The sequence below is a fragment of the Dendropsophus ebraccatus genome, chromosome 2, assembly GCF_027789765.1.
Source record: "Dendropsophus ebraccatus isolate aDenEbr1 chromosome 2, aDenEbr1.pat, whole genome shotgun sequence".
Classification (NCBI taxonomy): Eukaryota; Metazoa; Chordata; class Amphibia; order Anura; family Hylidae; genus Dendropsophus; species Dendropsophus ebraccatus.
In genome coordinates this window covers 48,135,857-48,162,258 of record NC_091455.1, presented here as the reverse complement: position 1 = coordinate 48,162,258, position 26,402 = coordinate 48,135,857, and the positions used below count along the sequence as shown (strand labels likewise).

The 26,402-nt window shown below is 38.8% G+C and overlaps 1 protein-coding gene across 11 annotated transcripts in view; it reads right to left on the bottom strand.

Annotated features, from left to right (window-relative positions):
- Positions 1-532: 532 nt before the first annotated feature.
- The window catches only part of EYA1 (EYA transcriptional coactivator and phosphatase 1), an 84,052-nt gene continuing 58,182 nt past the window's right edge, over positions 533-26,402 (bottom strand). For 10 of the 11 annotated variants that reach the window (XM_069957485.1, XM_069957475.1, XM_069957481.1 and 7 more), the window contains 6 exons: positions 9,473-9,531; positions 7,351-7,511; positions 5,898-6,012; positions 5,234-5,355; positions 4,502-4,602; positions 533-3,308 (listed from right to left, as the gene is read on the bottom strand). In XM_069957485.1, coding sequence (XP_069813586.1) covers positions 3,228-3,308; positions 4,502-4,602; positions 5,234-5,355; positions 5,898-6,012; positions 7,351-7,511; positions 9,473-9,531 — 639 coding nt within the window. In that variant the 3' untranslated portion in view covers positions 533-3,227. The remainder of the gene's footprint in view (positions 3,309-4,501; positions 4,603-5,233; positions 5,356-5,897; positions 6,013-7,350; positions 7,512-9,472; positions 9,532-26,402) is intronic. The other variant, XR_011361645.1, reaches the window with a different exon arrangement.

The following is a 26,402-nucleotide window of genomic DNA, read 5'->3' as shown; positions in this document are numbered from 1 at the left end:
CATTGTGTGCAGCTGTGAATTGGGATGCGCCCGCATCCGAATTCACCAGAAATGAAGATCACCCCGACGGTACTGTAGTGCCAGCCAGGATAATCTTCAGTAACACCGGCCATTCTGTGACCCGGCCATGTCACAGAACAGTCAGTCTCATACCATGTGTGAACATGGCTTAATAGTATAAAATTTCTGGATGCAAAAAATAAAAAAATACAAAGGCTGTCTGATATATTGGCACAATAGATGTCTACTGAATAAAAAAATTTTGGAGTGCTTCTTTAATTTTAAGAAAATTCTACAAAAAAGTACATTCAACCTGATAAAATGACAGTTTCCAAGGAGCAAAGTCGTAGGTGCTTGTATTTATTAGTAGCTGGATTTTAGGTGTTTTTGTTTAAAGTGTGTCTGTATTAAAATCTATAACTGATTGTATTACAGATAGAGGCTATGATGGACGTTTTTTTACTGGATGGCTATTATTTGTCGTTAAATGACATCCGTTGAATAAAAACTGCCATCATTTCAATGGTGTGTGAACATAGCCATAGGATGTTAACAGCATAGTATGGCAGCAGCAAGAAATGACATGTATCTGCCTTTCAAGTCTATTAACAAACTGTATGCAAAAGAACACTGCAGAGACACCATCACGTGTCTCGACGTCAGTGAACTAGCCAGACCTTCCTCCGGGAAGGAACAACCAAGCCAATGAATGTCTCCAATTAAGAAAACCACCTAAGCAATGTATCTATCCATAGACAGCTGTTTTGGGGGTTTTGCCCCTCATCAGTGTGGAGTAGACTGCCTAGGTGTAGCAGTCCATAGTCATAACACAGTCTGAGAAGCTGTGAGAAATTTGACTGTCTCACATTTTTCCAGTTCTAGGTTCACATCTCTCCTCCATTTTCTTGAATCCACTTTCTCTAATTCGTAATGTCTGGTATCTCCAAAGCAGAGATTAACTCTGAAATTATGTTGGTTGTGTCCCTTTAAAATGAATATGTCACAAAGTAAATATCTTTATTTAGGCTTCCAGACGCATTAAAAATGGTAAGTTAGTGGACGCAATGCCATGCAATATATAAGTCCCAGATTTATTTATTTTTTTCACGGCAATAGTAAGATAACGCCAATCATATAGGAAATAGTACATTTTTTTCTTTTGATTGGGCAAAAATGATCACCTGACTCACACCTTGACTATTTTTCATACCATTCATCAAGAAAGGTCTACTCTATTTCAAGGCAAATGTGTTGCTTTGCACACTGTATGTGTCAACTTAAAGAAATATTCCCATCTCAACAAGTTACATTTGTAGGGCTCCTTGAGTTAAAGGGGATATCTGGAGAGCAGGAAAGGTCCTACCTTTTCTGCTCTCCGGCTTTCCCTTTCCTCCCTTTGCCCATCTGTGCTGATACTTCTGCAGACAAGAGGGACAGGAGCGAGTTGCAGGCAGTGATCAATAGCTTCCCAAATTTACTGATGTCCCAGCCTTATCAGGCAGATATTGAATACTCACAGCACCCCCAACATGCTCCCATCTCCCTCTCACCTGGGAAAGTTATCAGCATGGACCGGCAGATGAAGGAAGTGGAGCATCGGAGAGCAGAAAAGGTAGGACCTTTTCTTCACTCTGGATATCCCCTTTTAAAGGGGTTATCCAGTGCTAGAAAAATATGGCCACTTTCTTTCAGAGACAGGTGTGGTTTGCAATTAAGCTCCATTCACTTCAATGGAACTGAATTTCAAAATCCCACCCAAACTGGAGACAAGAGTTGTGTTGTCTCTGGATGAAAGTGGCCATATTTTTTTAACACTGGATAACCCCATTAAATATGTTTGCAAATACAGTCATTTAGCTAACTTTCTGCTGATATGCTCCGCTTTCCCTCCTATTGTTTACAGTTCATTGTATAGGTTATCAACCACCTCTCTGCTCTAAAAGTAGTGGTCTGGCTAAATGAATATTTTTCAACAAATAATTAACTTGACGTGTCCTCAAAATGACAAACAAAACAAACAAAAAAACAAAAAAAAAACAGATGCACATACCCTAACAGTTTAACTGTATTAATTTAGGAACACCCCTTTAAGGCCTTTCCTGAAAACATCTATAAAAATGATGTATTTGGTTTATTTTTAGGTAACAGTTGTGTCTCTTGTTCTTTTAGATTACTTTACTGAAATTGTAATTGTACAGGTATTGAAAAAAATAAGAAGAATGAGAAATAGTGTCATCGGTTAGAGAATGGGAAACCATTTTATTTAACTGGCAAAGAAAAAAAAAACTTTGTAAGATGTTATTGACACTTGACATCCATGTTTGGTCTTAACAAATTTAACTATATATATATAAAAAAAAAAAAACACCATTATCTACATATTTATAACTAACACTTTGATAAGGCACTGCACAACAGTTTGTACACACGCCGTCCTGCACATCTCATCTACCGAGGCTTTGCTATCTCAAGAATATTTACCTAAACAATATGTAAACGAATCCATTATTACAAATTTACACACAAGAAAAAATCTTTCTGTACATGATTGTCGCAGTGATGTACATATTTCTATTTTAAATTACAGTATACATACTTTAGACCAGAGGTAGGCAACCTGTCGATTACCTGATGTGGGCAAAAGCAATCCCAGAAACCTTGGCTGGCGTCTGTAGATTTCTGACGACTGGAGATCCTAGATTGTCTACTTCTGCTTTCGACTCTATTGCCCAAAGTCATTGATGAGTCACAAAGATGGCTCCTTGGTACCACCTTTGTTCTACTATAGCTCTGTACGTCAAGCCAAAGTGTCCATCCATAAATAAGACGTAAAAACTTTCTAGGGCACTATACTAAAAAGACTTTAGCATAGCTGTTTAATGTGCAGTAAAACCTGCCATTCCACAGTCAACTTTCCGTATGTGGAAATCACAAAGCCTATAAAGAAGTCGCAAGGTCTTAGTTTCCATTTTCTTCACAGGTATGAACCCTTTGTTTTTGTTTTTTTCCTGTGGAGCTATAATAAAGGATAGTGTTCTTTCATTTATTGTTTTTTTTTCTCCTTAAAGTCCTATTGCTTAAATTATTAGCAGTGTATCAAACAGAAGATAAGCGTTTCCGGTTGAAATTCCATTTCAGCAATGTTGCAGAGGGACACCGGAACATCTGTTTCATGTAACCCATCAGCAGGGTTTATTTGTATTTGGAAACAAAGTGCTGTTTTCCTGCTACAAGTATTCAAGTTCCAATGCGTGGTGCAGTGCCATTAAATCTGAGTGGCTTGTTATTCTCCAGAATGGCATCGAATGCTGAAACAGAAACAAAAACAGAATGCTAAAATTTCAATATGAAGCAAATATTTTTTCTTTGAAAATCTCTTTGAGAATTTCAGTCTGTTTTATGGATAAAGTGCCCTTAACTATGGGGTAGACAGTGGCTCTAGAGGATTTTATCTTAAATAGTAACCAACCCTATCAAGCAGAGGGCATGTTCATATGGCGGATTATTAATTTTTTTGGCCAAGACAGAAAACATTTTCACTTTTTTATTGGCCAATTAATTACCTTTACGGACAGTAATCTCTTCGCGTAATTAAAGGCAACGTTGGCTGATCATCGTCTTTCAACGCGTTGAAACACAAACGATTAGTATGGCAACAGTCTGCTGCCTTCATTCCGTTCATTAGGAGTGGTGACAGCAGACTGTTGTTATCTCCTATAGGCTTCCGAACCTCTTCACGCCCCCGCACTTACCCGATTGCTATCTGCGCATGTAATAGCACCAGCAGCAAGCAGGGAAAAAGGAGCAGGTCGGCACTCGCTTGCTCCTGGAGATCAACCTGTGTATTAGGGGCTTTAGAAAGACGTACTTCTTAATTTCCTCTAATAAAGACCCATTCTATATTTTCAGTATGAATTGAAAAGATTTTAAGAACATACAGGGGTTTTCCACGTTGTTGCACATAAACATGAATTAAAGTTATTTTAAACAGTCATTTTCATGTGAAACAACTTCAATAAATTGAAAGCCTTAGTGATTCCTAACATAAAAAAAGTCTTCTTACTAAAAAAAAAAAAAAAAAAAAAAGTCTTGGCCACTAGAGGTCTCACTTCCCTGCACTGTGCTTTCCGCTGCCTGTTGTTATGCTCAGTGAGTCCCTAGCAAAGGAGAGAGCAAGACAGAAAACAGGAAGTGATGGCTGTGCTTAGATACATAGCAAAGTACACCTTCATCAGCACTATGGCATAGCAGAGAGGACTAGGTGCTGTAATTGGCCAGTTATATAAGAAAAAGAGAGCCTAGGTGTGAGTATTGTGGGCAAACAGCTCAGTGCTGATCCAGCTCTGGAGATAATAAAGAATAGCTGTAAACCACTATGGGGATTCTCTGGGGCTAAATAGCAGCAGGTTATGGCACTAAAATCACTAACCCTCCACTCTGAAGGGTTAATGCAAGTTTTAAAAAATCTTGTTGAAAATATATCAACAACTCAGTTAGTTACCTTTTTGGCTCCTTGCTCTTCCTCTACGCCATCTCCAACTACAACATAGACTACTTTTCTTCCAAACCTTTGAACTATCCTTTCGAAGCAGCTTTCTTTACCTATGCACAAAATGCGAGGGAAATGTTACCAAATTTAATGGCTCATATTTTTCACTTAAATAATTCAATGAAAAAAGAAACATTTTCTATGGGAAATGTATAGATATGACTCCGATGTGAACCAGTAATCCTTGTTATATATGTTCTGTTTCACTTCCTAACCAGGGGCCCACCCTCTATGCAATTTCCATTCATAACAGTCATTGAGAACAGCAGATCCATTTTTCTATGTCAGAAAAATGTTTTGAAAAAAAGGAAAAGTTTTTCTGACTTCTGATCTCACATTTCCTTGCCGTGCCTTTATGATTCAGTTTCTGTGTCAATCATATTTTAGTAATCTACATTCTTCAAGAGTAGTCCTTACATGAGAGATCATACGGTAATATACAGAATATTGCATTAGTTGTTTTTTGTCCGGAGCCATGATATACAATATTGGTGTCGAACCCATGGTCAAGTTGTTGCAAAACTACAATTACCATCATGCCTCGACAACCAAAGCTTAAGCTTTGATGGGAATTGTAATTTTGCAACAGCTCATGGGCTGCAAGTTTGACACCCCTGAAATATACAGTATGTTACACAGCAATGTAAGTATTTACAGGACCAAGTTTTATAGATCATTACTTACCTATTTTAGTTGCACTATAGATATTTTCAATTGGAAAGACAATGCCTAATCCGTACAGCAAAACCTTCGCTAGTGCTGGTATAAGTTGAGTAGTTGTGACTAGTATATTTACACAGTTAGTCCTGTAAGACAGCAGGCACAATATATGAGCGTTTTCATTTAAAGAGATATTTTTATCTTAACTAATATAGTTATACTTGTAAGACTCGTGAAGTGAAATGTTTTTGCAAATATATTCATTTAGCAAACTTGCTTACAGACCACCACTCTGCTCTAAAAGCAGTGGTCTGGCTAGTGTATACTGTATATAATGTAGACGTATGGGGATATAGTTTATTTACAGTGTATAATATATTTAAATATGTAAACAATAGCTTTATATAGAAACCAGGCAGATAACTGCTTTTAGAGCAGAGTGGTGGTCGGTAACCTAGACAATGGGCTGTGACAAAAGGAGGGAAAGAGGAGCATATCAGAAGGAGGAAAGTTTGACGTATGAATGTATTTGCAAAATTATTCAACTTGATGAGTTCTACGAGTTTAATTATAGTAGTTGAGAATAAATATATATATATATATATATATATATATATATATATATATATATATATATCTCAAAGTATATTACTTCTTTGGTTCTATGTGTTTAGAAAAATGAAGTTACCTGGAGTGAATTAATGTAAGGGCTTTTAGTGCAAGGGTTAACCATGAATCTGTCAGAGCTTCAATCTCAGCCCTTAGCTGTAACCAGGCTTCCCTCTTTGCTGGGCCGAGCAAACCTGTGATAACACAAAGAATTTGGTTTATGCAACATTTCAGTTTTTGCTTTGACTGAATTATTCTGGGTGAGTGAGCACCACCACGCCTTTTTATTTTAGCCTACGACAAAAGCAATAATGAATAACACAAAACAGCTTATCCTTTAATTAAAGGGGTTGTCTCATCAGGACAACCTCTCTCCATATGTAGTATTAGGGCATATGGATGTTTAAAGAAGCAGCTGCTCCTAGTCTGGTGAACTTGAGCCATTCATTTATTCTATGAAGGTACATACAATTAAATTTTCAGTATGCATTACTATAGGGGAAATGGGGAGTCAGCGGGACACTGGGGTTGGAGGAATCCCAACATGCTTCTATATATCAAGTCTCCTGCCATGTTTTAAACACAGGACCATGTATGGATGACACCAAACACTAGACTCTATTATACCAAACAATGTTCTATCAATGTTATTGTTTAACAAGGGCTGCAGACAGGCCGCTCTAAAGCTGGAGCATGCGGGACGCGGGGAGAAGACCGCAAGAGGAGCCCTGCAGCCTGGATAGGTAATGTATATTGTCAGTTGTTACACGTAGAGATGAGCGGTCGGTGCCCGACAATGATAGGTTCAAACCTATATCAACAATCAGCCGATGGTCGTTGTCATCGGCTTATTATTTATTTATCACACGGAGCAATAATAGGCCGAATCAGCCTGATTCGGCCGATTATCGTTCCGCGTAATAGTACCTTTACAGTGGGGCTCAGGCCATGCAATACAGCCTTTACAGTGGTCCACAGGCTGCACTGTTGTCTGTGAATTTCTTCTACCTAAATGCTTCTATATTAATTTTCTTCATTGACATAATGTAATGGCATATACAGATGTATTTCTTTATGCCACTACATTATAGATAGAAGAAAAGTTACAAAAAAATTATGGCGGTAAGTAAAAAACTGAGACGTTTTGGTAAAACTAAGCTAATGGGCAGATATGGGTTCCTAACATGTAATGAGGGTCATAAGCCCAGTGGGAATTTCCCAGCATGGCAACTGTCCAAATATAGTCAGCCCATTTAATCTAAATCGCCTCCACGACCACTGTCAATTAAATGGGGTGGAAGCATATAAGCGAGCACTAAGGTGTTGAATGGCTCTAGAAAGAACTATGGAGATTTAAAAAAAAAAAAAAACGTGTCTGGAATACTGACGAGAAGTCTTATCTGCCCACGGGCTTAGCGTTACCTCTTCTTTAGCTGCTGACAGGTTTTCTTTAAGTGAAAAGCACTGAGACAACCATAAAATATAAGAATGGAAGTCTTAGAATGAAGGGGAAAAAATGTATGCGTCCTTACCTCCGACATTATTTTTATAGGTATTGTAGATTTCTTTTACTCTTCTATAACGAAAAGCCAATTTCCTCATCCAGTCTACACCACCACGGACTCCTGTTGCAAGGCAGAGGTTTGCACTGGTTGCTGCTGCTGGAAAGCCATCTGTCCCAAAGTTATACGTGCTATATTAGTGGAAAGATAGACTTATTAAAGATAGGGAAGAAATTCTCTGTACTATATTTATATATTAATTTAGCATTTTGGGAACTTTAAGAAAAATGGGGAAAACTATTTTGCATTCATCATACCATTGTATGAACATCGGCCATTGTTTAACCCGGATGGATAAAACAACCGCCGATGTCTGAGATGTTCACCCTGTCAATACTGTAGTATTTACCAGATAAACATCACTTTATTTAAAATGGAATGCAAGCATATTCGGGTGTGCTCACACTCTAATTAGCCATAGACCACAATGTAAAGTACGTCCGGGAGCCATACACTGTGAGCACAGGCTATCTTGTAGGGCCTCTGTTCACTCAATAGTGGCCGCACAAAATAGACCTGTCAATCATGTATACACTACCGCCATTGTTCAAAACACTCTAATGTAATTGCACACTGTCAATTTATGCTCTGTACTGTTTTATATACCCCTTCTGAATAAAAAATTTGATTGGAAAAAAAAAAAATCAGCGGCCATTGTTTATTGCAAAAATACAGTGTGTGAACATGGCCTTAAAATATAAGGTTCATCTAAACTAATATTCTGGGCAGTTTTAGGCTATATTCCCACTATAGAATGCTATTGTGAAATGATGGCCATTTATTTATAATGACGGCTGCAAATAATGATCATTATTTGCGGCCGTCATTATCAATAGACAGCTGCTTTTCTCTGCTAAATGACAGAATGCTCCTGTAGTGGGAACATAGCCTTAAACTTTTTTTTAATTACAGGCACCATTAGATATTACTGTGAAATGTCACATTTTGCTAAATTGTATTAGAAAATAAACCTTTAGATTATATTGCAGAAGGCAACACCCCCAGACTTATCAATGTGCCTAAAACCAAAACCAGGTTTTGTCCATGGCAACCAATCACAGTTTATCTTTCATATCTTAAAGGGCTCTGTTAAAATGAAAGCTGTGATTGGTTGTTTTAGGAAAAACTAGAAAAATTTGATCAATACCAATATGTAGTAAATATAGCAGTGTAGTGCAGAACAAATTAGGGAGATAAATGACACTGCTTGCACCTGCTCAGAATTTGACTCCTGGCAGCCACAGGGGGTCGAAATGCTGATCGTTCTAGTTTGAAGAAAATTGCTGAAACTGAAAAGTTTGGCATGGCAAGCCCACTCAACACTATAAGGGATAGAGTTTGTCAGACTGTGGAATGGTTGAATTCAAAAGGGTCCTTTGATTCCCAAAATTTTCATGCTCATTTTTGGTGTAAAATGCCAACTCATAGTATATGTAAAATGTAAAATATGTAAAATGCCAACTCATAGTATATGTCTTAGACTAGACACCCTAATAATATGCCAGATTATCAAACAGAAAGAACCACTGTTTTAAATTTGGATTGTTCTGAAACTTTCTAGCCTAAGTTTAAACTGTATTTAAGAATTAGACATTTTTTATTTATCTCCCCCAATATCTTTAAATAGGAAATGCCACAAATTTTAAAAAAATGTCAGGCAGGCAGGGCTGTTGCTCGTGAGTCCTGTTGATGGCCGTTTCATCTAGAAACCAGGTAAGTCACGTATCCAGCTCATCCAGCTGGAATGTCACGACCTGAGTGATTGCCTGCTCAGCCAGTCAGTGACTGAGGTCATGTCCCGTCCTGTCCCAGTCACTATTTGGTTGAGCGGACAATCACTTAGCTGGGTATGTGACACTGCAGCTGAAAGAGCTGCAGGACACTGGCAACTGTCAACAGGACCCTGGAGTGGCACTACAGGGCATGAGGATAGGTAAGTCTTCTTTATTTATTATTTTCCTGCAAACCCTTCCCCCCCCCCCATCTGTCTGACTTTTTCAGTTTGGTGGAACCTCTCCTTTAATCCTTTAATGCATCCTTACTAGTTATTCCCCCCTAATGATCACAGCAATGAGTGAAGACATAAACCTACCTCAAGTCTTGTCCATTGTCATCTGATGATACATCATCTATGTGAACCTGGTCACATTCCTACGAGAAGACAGAGATCATGAGCTTTTATTGTGTCTGCCACTTAGCACAAATGAGTAGACAATTAATATGTCCATCGTGAAATGTTACTCCACATCTTTTAAAGCTGTTGGTGGTGACCTTATAAAATATCCACTTTAAGTGCCTTCCAAAAAGTTAGCTGTCATTACTTTTTACTGACCTCCAGCTCCTTCCTAATATTTACTAAGCTGCTAAGAACAATTAGTATATGCACTTCATAATGGTCTCCTTACTCTTTAAGGTACTTTAAATATTGTACTGTTTAAAGCTGACACAGCCAGTACTTAGCTTAACTGAAACCAGACATTTTCAGTAATGTAACATGCTACAAAAATTAAACCCGATGGAAACCGCCAATGAAATTATGACCTCTGATTGCTGTTGAGCCACACACTAACACAGCCTGGGGCCAATGTTTCTGAACAGTGTACACCAAAAAATCTGTTACTAGTTTTCCATTTATTCAAGACTTGTGAGTTTTATTTATTTTGCCTCGGTTAAATAGAAAAAAAAAAGAGAGAGAGAGAGAAAAGTGTTCAGATTCTGAAAATATGAAAAAGAGTAGATCAGACGGACTTATTTTTTTAACTTTAAAGGTATCTGCTACTTGTGCTGCTTATACAAAAGGACCTTGTTACTAATCATTTTGGAATAGAACGGGAATTACAATTAAAGCAATTTACTGGAAGAAATTATCATTAATTTGTACTAAGGTTCACGAGATTCAATAGAAGCTCACAGGCGCGATTGTTAAGGTGTTTATTTACAAATCCTCAGCCAACTGCTTGTATTACAGAACTCCTTACAGTGCGCTATGAATGGGACTTTGGGGTTGTGCGATCCAGGGCTATTGTGGAATGATTGACAATAAAACCTTATGTTGACATTCCACATACAGGAAACCAAGGAATGCCTAGCATCCAGGCATACCGAGAGAGCCAACAATTGCAAATGACACATTCAATTCTCATATATCACAAAACGGTTTAGAGGGGGAAAAAATCATACATATTGAACAAAGTATAAAATCAGTTGTAGTGCTTCTATATTACATTTGAAAACTATAAATGAGTACTAAACAACTTTGGTAAAAAAAAAATGGTAAAAAAAATAAAAACAAACAATATAGTCACCTGTTTGCACCATGAATGGGCTGTCACTCTGGACATCGGGAGAGTGAGGACAGGTAAGTATTGCACCAAAACAGAAGATGTGTGGCTGATAGCAATAGATTTAAATGGCTAAATTGATAGTTCATGTGGCCCGACTGCTCAATTTATTGGGCCTATATAAGGTACTGCAAACAAGTGCCAATCTCACTGATCAGCGCTTGCCTGCGTCCTTGCACTGCCCAATATCAGACCATATTAGAGGACCTATATGAAGAAATTTGGAAGGTATATATATTTTTTTATTATTGCATTGTACTTATGGTGCTTTTTTCTATTAAAAATGTTGCTTACTTTTGGTTCTACAGCTTCTAGTGGGTTGTATAACCTCTGCTCCCTTACTCATAGTATGATTTGCTCCTGCAAACTGGGAAATGTTTACTCCTTCCCATCAGTAATCTGTATATATACGTTTCTAGTGCACATACCCCATGCAGTAGGAATTTATATATGTTCCTGCTCTGACTGGGCTTCCTGATGTGAGGGGGAGCTCTTCAGAGAGAGCGATCCCGCTCACATCAGTGTCTGGGGCCGGAGGTAATGAGAGTCAGCTGCGGTCCTGCAGTCGATCTACAGCGATCGCGTCAGTTAAGGTGCTCAGTGACAGATCAAGCATCTGTCACTGAGTGATCGGGACCCTCGCAGCCATGATGTGGGTGTCCCGATTGTATGTGCCGACAGGCGGGGGTAAGCTCCTTACCTCTGTCCTGTCGGATCGGCGATCTATGTGTAGAGTCTGCTCTCAGGCAGGCTCTATACATAGATCGCTGATAACACAGACCTATACTATGCTATGGCATAGCATAGATTAATATATGCAATCTAATGATTTCATATTTTACAGTGAATTAAAGTGTAAAAAACAAAATGTAATAAAAAAGTTTTTAAAAGTATTTAAAAAAACCTTATAACCCCCCTCCCAATTAAAATACCCCCTTGCCCATTATAAAAAAAATAAAAAAATAAAAAATAAACATAAACATATTACATAACGTAGCACACGTAATTGTCAGATCTATTAAAATATAACATTATTGTTCCCGCGCGGTGAACGGCTTAAACACGAAAGGAAAACAACGCACCAGGATTGCTAATTTTATTAAATTATATATCACAAAAAAATAATAAAAAGCAATCAAAATTTTTTCGTCACACCAATATGATATTAATAAAAACTAGAGCTCATAGTGTAAAAATGACACCTCAACCAGCCCTGTAGGTGGAAAAATAAAAGCACTATGGCTCTTAGAAGGAGGGGAGGAACATTGCATTTATCTGACCCGGACTTTTGTGCATCAAAGGGCTCTGTCTTGCAGGGGTTAATGAAGGTAAGGTAGAAAGATTTTGTGTTCAGAAAACAAATTAACAATTTTTTTAAAAAAATCAGTGCATAGTCTTTAAAGGAATCTGTCAGCATGAAAATAAGTTATCAATCTACCAGCATAGTGATATAGATCATGGGTAGCTTAGCAGATTAACACAGTTCTATGGTTTAAATTATTAATTGAAATTTCTGCTAATTCTTAAGAGTCCAGTGGGTGATCCTACTCTATAGAGATATCCATCAGCTACTGTTTAAGACAACCCACTGGACTCCTAAGCCTAAAATGAGCTGTCAGGGATGGGGAGGCAGGGACAAGACACGACGGTGAGCCCTGATGCTGAACCCACCAACTGTCCCTACCTACTTGCCTCAAACGGCTCTAGGCGGTCATGGACAACCACAAAGACATTCCCTGTACTTGATACGTGCACACAGAACAAGACAGACAAACAAACACAATAGCAAATAGTCAAACAAGCAAGGTCAGAACCAAACAGGCAGCGTAGTACAAAATCAGGTAACAATCGAATAGTCAAAAAGTCAAACCAGAGGTCAGGTAACAAAGTCGAGCAAGCAGAGGGAGTTAGGACGGGGATGGCAGGAATAGACGGGGAGCTGGGACCAGGGTATGAAACCTAATAGCCAGCGCTGGGAGACTGCCTCACCTTTGTTTTATGCTGACCAAGAGCCGGGTCCGGATCCCCATTAGACCAGTGCTCTGATCTTCCAGGTTGCAGACAGGCAGAGAAACCAGTCAATCACACAGACTACTCAGCTGCTACTCAAGTCTAGCAGCTTCTCTGCTTAACTCCTGCATTGCCAGGAAGCTGAGAAGCAAGAAGGCGTGTCACACAAAAGCAAAAACAGGCCCAGTTCACACAATCTGCACAATCCTGCACAATCCTGACATCGTCATTGAGATTAATAAATACAATAGAAGTTACACTGACTATTCCCCCACAACATTATATATCAATTTGCTCAGCTCTTTCTGATGTAAAGCATAACGCTGGCAGATTAGACTTCTTGTTTAATGTCACAGGTCCCCTTTGTGTATGGGGTTCCTCACGCTTTATGTACACCACTATTGAAGGGATTTTTTTTTTTTTTCTAACATAGAGCCTGAGGGATGATGTTCATAACATCCTTACCCCCAATATATGACAAATGCTGAAACCATAACAAAGGGAAGCTATTATCCGATTTCTAGAAAAACTTTCATTTGTAACTTCCAACCATGACAATAACACTTAGCTCATGCTTAACAAACTGTTATTCTCTTATCCGTCAATGCAGAATAAATATTTAATGTGCAGTTGATTCTCCTCCTGTGTACAATAACTATCGTTCTATAACCTGGGGTTTGACTTCTTTCCAAAAACAGTGAGTTCAGAATTTAGCTTTCCTAAAAGTAGCATAAAATGTGTACAAATATTGAATAAAAAAGTATTGAATAAAAATACACAACTTAAATATTGCTTCATAGATTTTACAAGCAGATATTTTGCATTTTCAACGCCTTCTGAATATCTGGCTTTTATTTTTTTGTAGATTTTTAGATAGGGGGGAGGAGGGAGGTTGGAGTCGAAGAAAAACTCAAACCAGCTGTTCTGTAACAGAATTAAACAGTGACCCTCAACCTCACTTTTAAAACATCTATTTTCCAGCCACCCTTCTCTCAGCGAGCAGCAAGACCCAAGGAGGAAAAGACTTTGACCCTATAACCTTTTACTCCTCTCTTGAGGTCAACTGTTCCAGATAAGGGAAGAAAGGATTATGAGGACTTGGATGAGAGCTCTGAAAGAAAAATGTAAATAAAATATTGGCGACAGCGTACGAGGAGTTCTTAAATGTACTTAAATTACATTACTTAGTTAAAATATTTATTTTCACAATATACCTATACAATAGCTCTAACAGTGTTGCAAAGTGGGAAATATGGTAAAACAAGTCTATTTATGGTGATCACCATAGTAAATGTAAAGTAGACTGTAATCAGCGATGGATGCATGTCGGAATTCGTAAAATGTTTGTGTGATTTTTTTGTAGCCAGAACATAAACACAGCCCAATTCTTATGAAATCTTTTAGTATCTTCTACTAACAGTATTCTAGTGTTAGAACTGAATAGTTTTTTGGGTGTTGTGTGGTGTGTGTGTTTGGGGTGGGGATGTGGGTTGAATCTGTATCCACCAGATTACTATTTGTAAAACTCTAAAATGGTCTGTCCTAGTGGAGCAATCTCGTTCACGGAACACTATGGGCAAATTAATTTAGTCTAAAAACACTTAGTATCACTTTTATAGTAATAGTATCACTTTTTTCTAGAGTGTTGGAATGTTGTCTGGTTCAGACAACCTCTGTTCTTATGAACTATTGGGGAATGCAAACAATAAAAAGCAAAAAAAAGTCAATCTCAGCAGATGGCACTGCCCAGTGAATAACAAATCATTTATTAAAAAAAAAAAAAATACTTTACAAAGCAGATAACATGTTGCAGGAATGGTTCCCTTCGGGAATGATTCCCTTGACATCGGAGTATGTGAAGTACAGCCTAGGGTAAGTACAAATACACAAAAATTCATTCAAAATTGGCACCAACCAGCACCCCCCAAAAGGGGCGGAGCCAAGAGTAGCGACTTCATTATTACAGAAAATGTAAACACACATACAAATGTCCAGAGTATGATCATTTAGAAACTTGTACTATATTACTACTATAGCACTAGAGTAGGTTAAGGAGATTTTCTTGGAAAACCTTTATTATCCACATGGCCACTTTCTTCCAGAGACAGCAACACTCTTGTCTCCAGTTCAGTTGTGGTTTGCAATTAAGCTCCATTAACTTCAATGGAACTGAGGTATAAAACCTGCACCCAAACTGGAGATAAGAGTGGTGCTGTCTCTGGAAGAAAGGGGTCATGTTTTTGTATTGCTGGATAACCCCTTTAACATAGTATTTATAGTACATAGATTTATTCTGTGCCCTTTGGTTCCCTCTCATAACTCCCAATAAAACATTCCGTAGAGCATCTTCAAACAAAAAAGAAAATGCCTATTCAGTGTAAATATATCTATTTCCACTAGTAAGCAAGGACTCTACCCATTGTCTGTTAGAAATATGTTGCTGTCATGCCCATTTTAAGGTACATTTACAACAATAAGGAAATATCCACTGGGAAACAGGAAGCATTAGATTGCCTGATTTCAGTAAAGATATAACTTGCCATTACATTACAATTAGGTGGCAACACTTCTTTTATGGCGGCCATGGAGAGAAAGAAGCTGCTGCGCTTCACACCTATGGCTGACACTAATGCCTCTCATGATCAAACCATATTGCCTCATGTACCACGTGCAGGTTCCCTGGCCCATATGAGCCCCTACACTAAATTAAACTCTGTGTCGGTCAGCGACTGCCAACCCCGCAAGGTGGTCAGTTGGTGGTTGCTGACCAACACAGTGTTGATTTAGTGTAGGGACTTATGTGAGCCAGGAGACCTCCACGTGGTACATGAGGCAATATGGTTTGATCAGATTATATACCAACATCCTGGCGTTGGTTTTTAAATGTAGCCGAGAGGCATTAGTGTCAGCCATGAGTCTGAGGTGCAGCAGCTCCTTTCTCTCCATGTCCGTATTTTACTTTTCTGCCTTTTCTGAGTGCTAGCACTCCTCCTGGTAAGAACCATGTGACCCCAATTAGCAGGAAGCACCTGTGCACACATAGTAAGTACCTCCTATTTCTCCCATTCTACCTCCGGTACAGTGGTGAGTAGTAAGTCCTTGTTCACACTTGTGTTGATTGGTTGCAGCTTTCTCTGCCAGTGGCGCCTGCTGGGTTTGGGGGGGGAAGCTTTGGGTTCGGTCCTGTGACAGTGGGGTTGCAGGGCCATTCCGTGGCCTCCTTTCCCTGCTAGTGCTTGCTTTGCGGGGTTGGCCGTCGCTGACTGACACAGTGTTGATTTAGTGTCCTGCAAGTGGTACATGAGGCAATATGGTTTGATCAAATTATATACCAACTTACTCGCGTTGGTTTTTAATGTAGCAGAGAGGCATTAGTGTCAGCCATAGGTGTGAGGTGAAGCAGCTTCTTTCTCTCCATGTCCGTACTTCTTTTATGTCGCTTTCGAGGCATATCATTAACTCTGAGACTGCTTCTGAGATGTTAAGAGAGGTGTTACCAGTTATCATTCAGCCTGTTAACATGCCCGCATTGTCATTAAAGATAACTGGGCACATATTTACCTTCATCTACTGCATGACCTTCTTATCTCTTAGCTGATAATGAGACTATTATGCAAATTCCCTTGTTTGCTTCCTATTGTGAAGGAACTGCCACTTGTGTTTGCTCCCAGCAAGACAGTGAAGACTCTTAAGGCGCTCGGATTGTCAACAGCTTGCAATCTCTAATTAATGGACACAGCTCATTGAGGTTAGATTAAATGTTTAGGGAAATAACTGCAGGGGGCTAATCTACACTTGATGATAGCATGTCTTTGCTGACACATTGGCTGTGCATAGATTAGGCTAAACTCACACCATGTCTGTGGAACATTTCTGGTTTCAACACCAGAAAACTAATTTATGTATACATTGATGTGCTTGTAGCCTTTAAAGTGAAACTCCAGTGATTTTCTTTCTTTTTACTTTTTTTTTTTGTTTCAAAACAACTGGTGTCAGAAAATTATACAGATCTTTAATTTACTTCTATTTAAAAAAAATCTCAAGTCTTCCAGTGCTTTTCATCTGCTGTATGTCCTGCAGGAAGTGGTGTATTCTTTCCAGTCTGACACTGTGCTCTCTGCTGCCACCTCTGTCCATGTCAGGAACTGTCTAAAGCAGTAGCAAATTACCATAGAAATCCTCTAACTGCTCTGGACAGTTCTTGTCACAGTGAGGTGGCAGCAGAGAGCACGGCGTCAAACTGGAAAGAATACACCACTTCCTGCAGGACATACAGCAGCTGAAAAGTACTGGAAGACTTGAGATTAAATAGAAGTAAATTACAAATATATGTAACTTTCTGATACCAATTGATGTAAAAGAGAAAAAAAAATGCTGGAGTTCCCGTTTAAGGATTGGGCAACATGGTCACATTACACAATGTCACATTCAACGTTACATGTCATGTTACTAAATAGTGTTGCACTGGGACATGTGACATAGCATAGACAATTGTCTTCAATGGAATCATCTGATTCTGTGTGATTTTCTTTCCTTTAACAGGCAAGTCACAATTGTAATAAAGTCACTCAACAGCAAATTGCAGCCTCTGTGTATATATATGTATATATATATATATATATATATATATATATATATATATTTTTTTTTTAATAGGCAGAAAAAGTGGTTTACTTTGGTCTTCGGTTGTAAGACAAAGAAATCGGAAAAGCCTCTGCACACAGGCTGAACAAGTCAGCTAGTCTGATCTGATCGACTAACGTCAAGACTTGGTCAGTCACATACCGTAGTCATTTTCCCAAAGGTCATATCCATTTTCTGCATACAAAGAAAATATTGGCCTCAAGTTTTTGACATCTCCTCTAGCTGGAGCTCCTTTCCTGAACGGCTACAGACATACAGTAGGTTTTTATGCTGATGTCTTTGTTTTATTATGTGTTTAAGGCGGGATTATAAATGTTGACTTAGAGAAGCACAAATTCCATAAATGATTGTGTGTTAAGGTGAAAATACAACACCATTTATGATGTAAAAACAAGTTCTATGAAAGGGCTTAACACTGTTACAGTTGTTTAAGTATGATTATTACGGCAAAAATAACACTTCCACATTTCGTTAGTATTCCCAGTTTATCGTGAGAAAACTAACACCGTCCTGAAGCCTAATTGTTTCAATGCCTTATTCTGAAGGGTAAAGCAGAAAGAAAATTCCCTCTAGAAGCTGCAATTTGCGTTTTCTTTTTACATCAGCGAGCCCATTGAGACTGGTTGGAAACGGGCCAGCATACAGGAAATGATCAGTGCATTCTCTGTTCTCCTCATATCTGTCATTAGGCAATTACTTCAACTCCTTCCTTGTCCGTGTTGTATAATAAAGATCCCTGGCTGTATCTGTGAGAACCTGCCTTACATTAAAATGCCCAGACTTCTGTTTGCAAAATGTTTGTTAATTCATCAAAAAATATTATAAGATATATTCCTGACCTCAAAGGCCAGAGACACATTTATAAAGCGTGTTTTATTTTTATATGGCGCTATTTTCTATTATAACATTTTAACATTTTAACGTTTTAACATTTTGCTTATTTTTTATTCTTCTGCCTGTCCAGATTGCTGTATGAGCTCTATTTTCTCCCTATACCTGTACACAGCCTATATGATGCTCCTCTGCAGACTGCCTTGTCTTTGCTCTTCTCAAAGGTCTTATTACACCAAACGATTATCGTCCGTACTTGGCCGTTCTGGCCAATAACCGCTTGAAACAAAACACAACAGCGACAATATGATGCTTGTAGTTCTGTGTAAAAGGAGCAGACCGCGGCTGACTTAAATGGGCAGCTTGGATGATCTAATGATCTTACGGGCCATCCCTCTTGCAGCTCCCCGCAATCCACCCTCTCCTCCCCACTCACTGTCTGTGCATGTAATAGCACAGGCAGCAAGCAGGGAATGAGGAGGAAGTGAACGTTGACGTTAAAGGTCGGCACTCCCTTTCTCCACAATATTGTGCTGTGTAGTATGGTCTTCAGTGAGCTGTCCTCCAAGGTATCTTTCCCCCATCTACTTTCTGAGCTGGTGTTTACCTGCCCTCGCTGGTATCTCTAGCTCTGACAAAGCAAAAAGTCCCTCTGTCAGACTTTATTTTCCTATGAGTAGCATCCAAATAGTAGGAAATAATAGGCATGTTTAAAAAGTTGTTTCATTTGCATTCAGGAAACAAATCATGAAATTAAAAACATTAGTGCAGAGATGTCTATAGCCTTGAACTTACCAATATTCCTATACACATGCATATATTTAGACTATGTATTATCCCCAGCTCATTTATTGGTAACACAATGGTAGCTATTGCCTTACAGCAAAGAGGGTCCAGGCATTTAATCTAACCAGGGACAACACCTTTCTGAATACATTGAATGGAATAGTTTCTAAGAGTCATTGATGCATAGATTGATTCTGATTGGCAGATTTGGCAGAAAAAAAAAAGGTTTATACTGCAAGTTTTTTTTCCCCTTTATCTGGATCAACATGATTGAACCAGGTGGTTGTATGTTTATAACTAGAGATGAGTGAACCGGGTTCGGGCTCGAGTCGATAAAGCTAAAGCTGGATAAAGCTCTAAGGTTGTCTGTAAAACATGGATACAGCCAATGACTATATCCATGTTTTACACATAGCCTTAGGGCTTTATCCAACTTCAGCAGCCACCGCTAATCAAATGCCGAAAGTTCGGGTTCGGATCGACTCGAGCATGCTAGAGGTTCGTTCATCTCTATTTATAACCTTACAAACCATCTTACAGTGAATTTCTCCTACATGGCAAGTGTAATATTACAGGCCTGTCATTAAAAAAAATAGGGACTGCTCTTAATTAGTGTCTCTCCACTTTGGCACATATATGATATCCGGACCCCTTAATCAGTATCCCCTCTATTAAATAGATTGGCTCATAGAGAAGATCTCTAGTTGTTAGTTGCTCTGGTTGTATTTACGAAACAACCCCCTTAAGGCCATGTTCACACGACCGTTATTTGACACAGTTGACGGTGTTAAAACAATGTTTTACATGTTTTTACACTGCCATATCAGCCGCAGGAATATCATTTTATTCTATTTGGATTGCGGGCACCTTTGGGTGTGCTCGCAACCCAATTAAGCACTTAAAACAATTTAAAGTACGTCCGGCAGCCTTACTTTACATTGTGTGCTCAACTATTTTCTATAGAAAAATAGACATGCTCATTATTTTCTGCGGCCACAGTTCAATGAAATTAATTAATTAATTAATTAATTGTGTGAACATGGCCGAACTACGGTAAAAGTGTTCTCTCCAAAATTCAGAAAAATACTTAAAGACCAAAAAAGGAAGAACAAATGAAATGATTATAATATCTTTAATACTGAATAATATTGCTACTTTGTATGAAAAAGAGTTTAAATACGCAAAAGTGTGGAAAATAAAAAGTTTTGTGCACTACATAAATATGCATGTAAAAAAGAAAATTGGAAAAGAAAAAGACGGGACAGAAATCACATAAATCAGCATTTAAGCTGAAATTTAAAATGCCCTAAAATTGGGCAACTAAACTGGATTATGGTTTTCAGTTCAAGTCAATTAAACCCTTTGATCAGGAATGAGCTTCTTTAGCCCATCACTACTTTGCCTACTATTCACAATGAATGCATGTGAATAAGAAGTGTCCTTAGTTCACAGGATTTCAGCACTAACAGTTGGCAGAGCCTGTCACACCTTGCCTCCAGTGTACTTTGTGACCCCTTCATTTTCTCTACTTTCCCACCACAATTACTGTGGAAAGAAAGGTACAGATTACCTGTGGATCCAACACAGGATACAGAGAACAAAGACGTCTTCAGCCAGCATTTTGTTTGACAATCCAAGGAAGAACAGATAGGGAGCAAGTTTATAGAGTCACAGAAAGGACTCAAATTTTTCAAAAACTTAACTTGAATCTTCAAGTAAATCGACTATAATCTACAGTAGCAGTATATGTCATGTATATTTCAAAACAAAATGTATAGGGGGAAAAAAACAAAGAAAAACAAAAATGAATACCAAGCTTATACACCAGAATCATATAAATAAAAATCCAACAAATAAGAAGTAAAAGTGATGGCACTGCCTGGCTCTCCACTCGACGGTTCGCTTCCTCAGACTGGGTCCGGTATTGGTGGTGCTCAATCCGAATATCACATGTAGTATAAACAATAAATGAAGAATTGAAGGAGGCACTCATCAGCTGTATGTTCAGACCTTCCGTTTTTTATTGCTAAACGCAGGGGTAGCGGGGGAGACAAGGTGGGTGACCGCAGTTTCGTGACTAGTACCGCTTTGTCGAACCTCTCATGCGTAACTTATAATTTATTGATTGAAATCTCTGATGTTTCCATGCTCAGGAATCCAGTCCATTGAGTGACACCGCCCACTGGACTCCATAACACAGAATGATCAGGAATTTTAATCAACAAGTTACAAGTTATATTGAATCTTTTCCCACAAAGATTTATATCAATCTGCTCAGCTCTTCCCACTCTATAACATGATGGTGATAGATTAGATAGCATTGTCTTGGTGACAGGTTCCCTTTAAGGGCAGTGGGGCAGGAAGAATACATTAGGGATTACCCTAATGAGTTGTGGATCAGGCAGCATAGGAAAAAAAGACAGGTTCCTTTGCTTTTTGGGTTTTAATTATTATTTCCATTTACATGCTATCAATAAATTCTATAGAACAGAGAAACATCATACAGCTATCACAATCTCATTATAACCATGAAACACATTGCCAAAAGAATCATCCTTTATGAAAGGATGCAACCACTAAGGTAAAATTTAACACAGTAACAAGCATAAGAATCTGTGAAGACTCCCCTCATTGATGCAGAAATTTTATTTCAGGACTGTAATACATATTTGTCTACATAAGCAAAACTCATTTTGCAATGTGGTTTCAACTGGTAAGGCAAGCTAAAAAAATACTTGTGTCACCTGCACATTCAAAAACTATAGTGTAAAAGTGGAAATACATGTAATTGGCTGTGTTGCATAAAACTTCTCCCTACTGCCACATCTGTCCATGTCAGGAACTTTCCAGAGCAGTAGCAAATCCCTATTAGAAAACCTCTCCCCGAACAGTTCCTGACATGGACAGAGATGGCAGCAGAGAGCACTGTTTTAGACTGGAAAGAATACACCACTTCCTGCAGAACATGCAGCAGCTAAAGATTTTTAAATAGAAGTAAATTGCAAATCTGTATAACTTTTTGACACAAGTTGATTTAAAAACATTTTTTCTCTGGTGTACCTCTTTAAGGGTAGAATATCAGTGTAAAATGAGAGAAACAGATCTATTTTTGCTTCTATTCTACAGTCAAAATCCTGGATTATCAGGCTGGTAGAATTATTTGAGAAGGTTTTATAGGATTGTATTTTCCCCCTCTCACAGCAAACAAGTCAGACACATTTCAAAGGCTCCATACAGGTCTTTTCAAAGAGTAAAACCTTCATTTCAACAGGTTGCGGCCGAGGGTGTGGTGTTTAATTGTTGTGTCAGCACCTCAGTCTTTGCTCTACTGTTCTTATCTTATCTCTTCACTTAACCTTCTGCCATGGGGGTCATGAAAATAGCTTGCTAGTTCACAGAAATGTCTAAAAGAGACTGTGAATACAGGCAAACTTTTTTTTTTTATCCTCCTGCTATTTGGTGAACCATGAGAAACATTTATCAAAAAGCGAAAGATCAACAAATTCTGAGAGAAATCTAATAAAAACCACCTGAATGCCAAAGCAGCCATAGGCAATAACACAATTTGTAAAAATATACAAAAACACAAAACAGAAAAATGTCATGTGAAAAAGCACAAGGCAAGAAAATGGTAGAAAAGAGCTTAAATAAACAGGCTAGTGAGGGTCATATACAAAACATTGGTTTAATCCTAAATCCTATACATGAGAACCACATTAGTTTCCATATACTGTATACATTTATTAGCTAAGGTAAATAAATCTGGAAAAAAAAAAAATTACCATGCAATACAACCTATAGCAAAAGCCACAATAAGAGGAGTTTCACAAAGCTTTATTACTACATAGCAAACATGCAAATCCCAAATATGATGAAAAAAAGGTTTGTTTAATGGCTGAGCATTCTGGCTTTATGAAACATCTTATACAGATAAGAGGAAATTATTTAAGTGATGCCTTGTTTTCCAGATCATATAGAAGAAATACATGGAATCATTCTAGTCTGAAATATATGGAATCTAGCCTAGTCTGCAGTTAATAGGAATGCTTAGAGACCTGATGTCAGAAAGTTATACAGATTTGCAAATTACTTCTAGTTAAAAAAATCTCCAGTATTCCAGTCCTTATCATCTGCTGTATGTTCTGCAGGAAGTGATGTATTCTTTCCAGTCTGACACTCTTTCCTCTACTGCCATCTCTGCAGTAGCAAATCCCCATAGAAAACCTCACCTGCTATGGAGAGTTCATGTCAGGGACAGAGGTGGCAGCAGAGAGCACCATGTCAGACTTGAACAAATGCACCACTTCCAATGGGACATACAGTAGCTGATAAGTACTGGAAGACTTTTTTTTTTAAATAGAAGTAATTTACAAATCTGTATAACATTATGGCACCACTCTGTACCCCTTCAAAAATGCATATATATGTATGCATAAATGCATATACATCCACAGCACTCACTGATATGGGTGCAAACATCAAATGTAGTTTATTCCATCAAATAGTAGGGGCAGGATATCTTTCAAGATAGAAATCCAACACAGTGTGACAAAGAAAAAAAAAATATCAGCTGTGTAGAAAAATTAAGTGCAAATATAAAAGTAGTATGAAAACCAATGAAGATGTTGAAGTGTCAGAAAACTCTAAATATTGTGAAATTGAAAATGCTTAAAGATGCAAAGAAATTACAAGAGGGTAGAATCAGAAATCAAGGTTCAACAGCGCTGTAAATTGGCTGAATAAAGGGGATTCCCTCAGCCTGCAGCACTAAGTAAGTATCGCAGAAATCACGGCCGTTGTAACAACGGCTGTGATTTCTGCGGAACTTACGTAGTGTGAACATAGCCTTATAGTGGACTAAAGAGATGATCCCGGGGTTGGAGGGATTAGATTAACATGATATTCATTGATGAATCACCAGCCTTCATTGACCAAGGACATGACACTGGAACAATAATATGGTGCCGTTCTATTTAAACCATAAAGAGATGACCCATAGCTAAGGGTCCTATTCCACGGGCCGAGGAGGGCCCGATCAATGATGTAAATGAGCGGCGATCTGCTAGATCGCCGCTCGTTTACTGGGACTATTCCACAGCCCAATGATCGTTGAGCGAGGGCTGCAAGGACATCGTTACCGATGTCCTTGCAGCCCTTTCAGCATCATACATTACCTGTCCAGGCTTCTCCGCGCTGTCTTCATGGCTGAGCGCTCCGTCAGCTGACCGGCCATTTTGAAGGTAGAGCGCTCGGGACCCGGGGATGAAGACAGCGCGGAGAAGAAGCCTGGACAGGTAATGTATGATGCTGCTGCTTGTCAAATCGTCCGTCGCCCGCCGCGCACCGCTATTAAACCGTAGCGATGCGCGGTGGGGGAACGATGATTTAAGGTCTGGCCCTAAATGAACGATCAGCCGATGACACGATCATCCGCTGATCGTTCTCTCTATTTCACTAAACGATAATCGGCCGAATCGGGCCAAATGGGGCCGATCCTGCCGATTATCGTTACTGCGGAATAGGGCCCTAAGCTGTAGCTACTTTCAGCAATATCTGGAACTTATTCACCACCATCTTTTCCCATTTGGTATGAGATAGAAGAAGGTTTGAACTCGATTGTCAATGACAATGACAGAATTGTCCATCCTTATACAGCAGAAAGGTTGTACCAGCAATGACAATGTAAAGCTTATTAGTCCATGACAGCACATTAGTCCATGATATTTTCTTTTCTATATTAATAAGAACAGCATTTTCATACCACATTATCTGCTTTGTAATTTGCCGTGTTACATTAAAGAGGTAACAAAACATCAGTCAAAGGAGGAATGTGTGTGAAGAGCCAGCAGAACGTGTGAAATGTGGCCCCGTGCACATGTGGTTTTGTGAGAACACTGATCTTGGTTCCAGTTATTGGGATTCTGGACCAGGTTTATGAGGAAATAAAAGGAACTCAGCTCTAACTTCCATTAAGACACATCTGCATTATTGTACTTTGATGTAAAATAGCACCAAGGAGCAGCTTGAGCCATCAACAGCTACACTTCAGTTCACTTTAGGTTTGCCAAAACAGCAGGTTTGTGGGACCTCATGCTGGGTTTTCTTGTAATTTATTACAAATATCAGACTGTTTGTGATTTTTACATTCATTACTACTGTCTGCATAGCTGTAAACTATAGACACAGATACATTTTTTTCTAATCCCCAGCCTCTTTCACCACATTATATAGTTGTCAGCCAAAAACCATCTCTCCCAACCTCCCCATAAACATTCAGGCTTGGATTGGCTGACAGTGTATGTTTATTCCAAGGGGGATAGGAAAGTAAGCTGCTGATGGATGTGATTGTTTTCCCCGGAGATAAGCCACTGCCTAAAGGCCCTAGTACACTAAACCATTATTGGCCAAATTTGGCTGATATCGGCCATTACGGCTAATAATTGTCACGTGTAATTGGAGACAACGATCAGCCGACATGAACAATGTTGGCTAATTATTGTTGCTGTCGTTTATCTTTCAACATGTCGAAAGACAAACGAACAGGATAGCAACAATCTGCTGCTGTTGCTCCGTGGAATAGGAGCTGTGGCAGCAGACAGCTGCTATCCTCTATGCGCTGCCCCATAGAGGCACGATCTAGCGATCCCCTGGGCAGCCACCTGCACCTCCCCAACCCCCCCCCCGTCTCTCACCCGCTCGCTGCTGACGTGTGTAATAGCGCAGGCAGCGAGCCCTGTGTAATAGGGGCTTAAGGATTCAGCATGTCGAAATCCAACCTACCCATTTCTTCCATGCCCATGGTTATGCTGATGGGAGAACACTGGGCTACATGATTGGTCGGCCAGTTACAATTTTTGCCAATCCTACTAAAATTGTCGGAAGACCAGTTTGTATGCACACTCTGGGCTAATATACTGCCAACACAGTGACTGACCATAGCATCTTTATGTCCTCTATCATATCTACTGCCCATATACAGACACGCTTTGCCTTTTGGTCATATACGTTCAGGATCAATGAGTTTTTTACTTGTTTGGGGTGTCTGATTTCAGTAGAATGCCTTATTTTCAGGGAAACATGGTACCCACCTACATATATATATATATATATATATATATATATATATATATATATATAATTTGACCCCTATCGCGCATGCGTCACTGTAAATTCACTGTAAAATAAATAGTCATATGTAGCTCCATTTTGGACCAATGGATTAAAAATGGTTTCATACTTTAAATATATTCTTATTACCATTCAATTAAAAGATCAACATGAACCACCCTTTAAAAGACAAGATGTTTACTTGTTCAAGAAAAAAAAAAGAAGATAGGAAGATTTCGCCATCTGATCAAAATCAGAAGTCTGTGAAACCATTAACGGTTCAGTGGTTGTCATCACTATGTG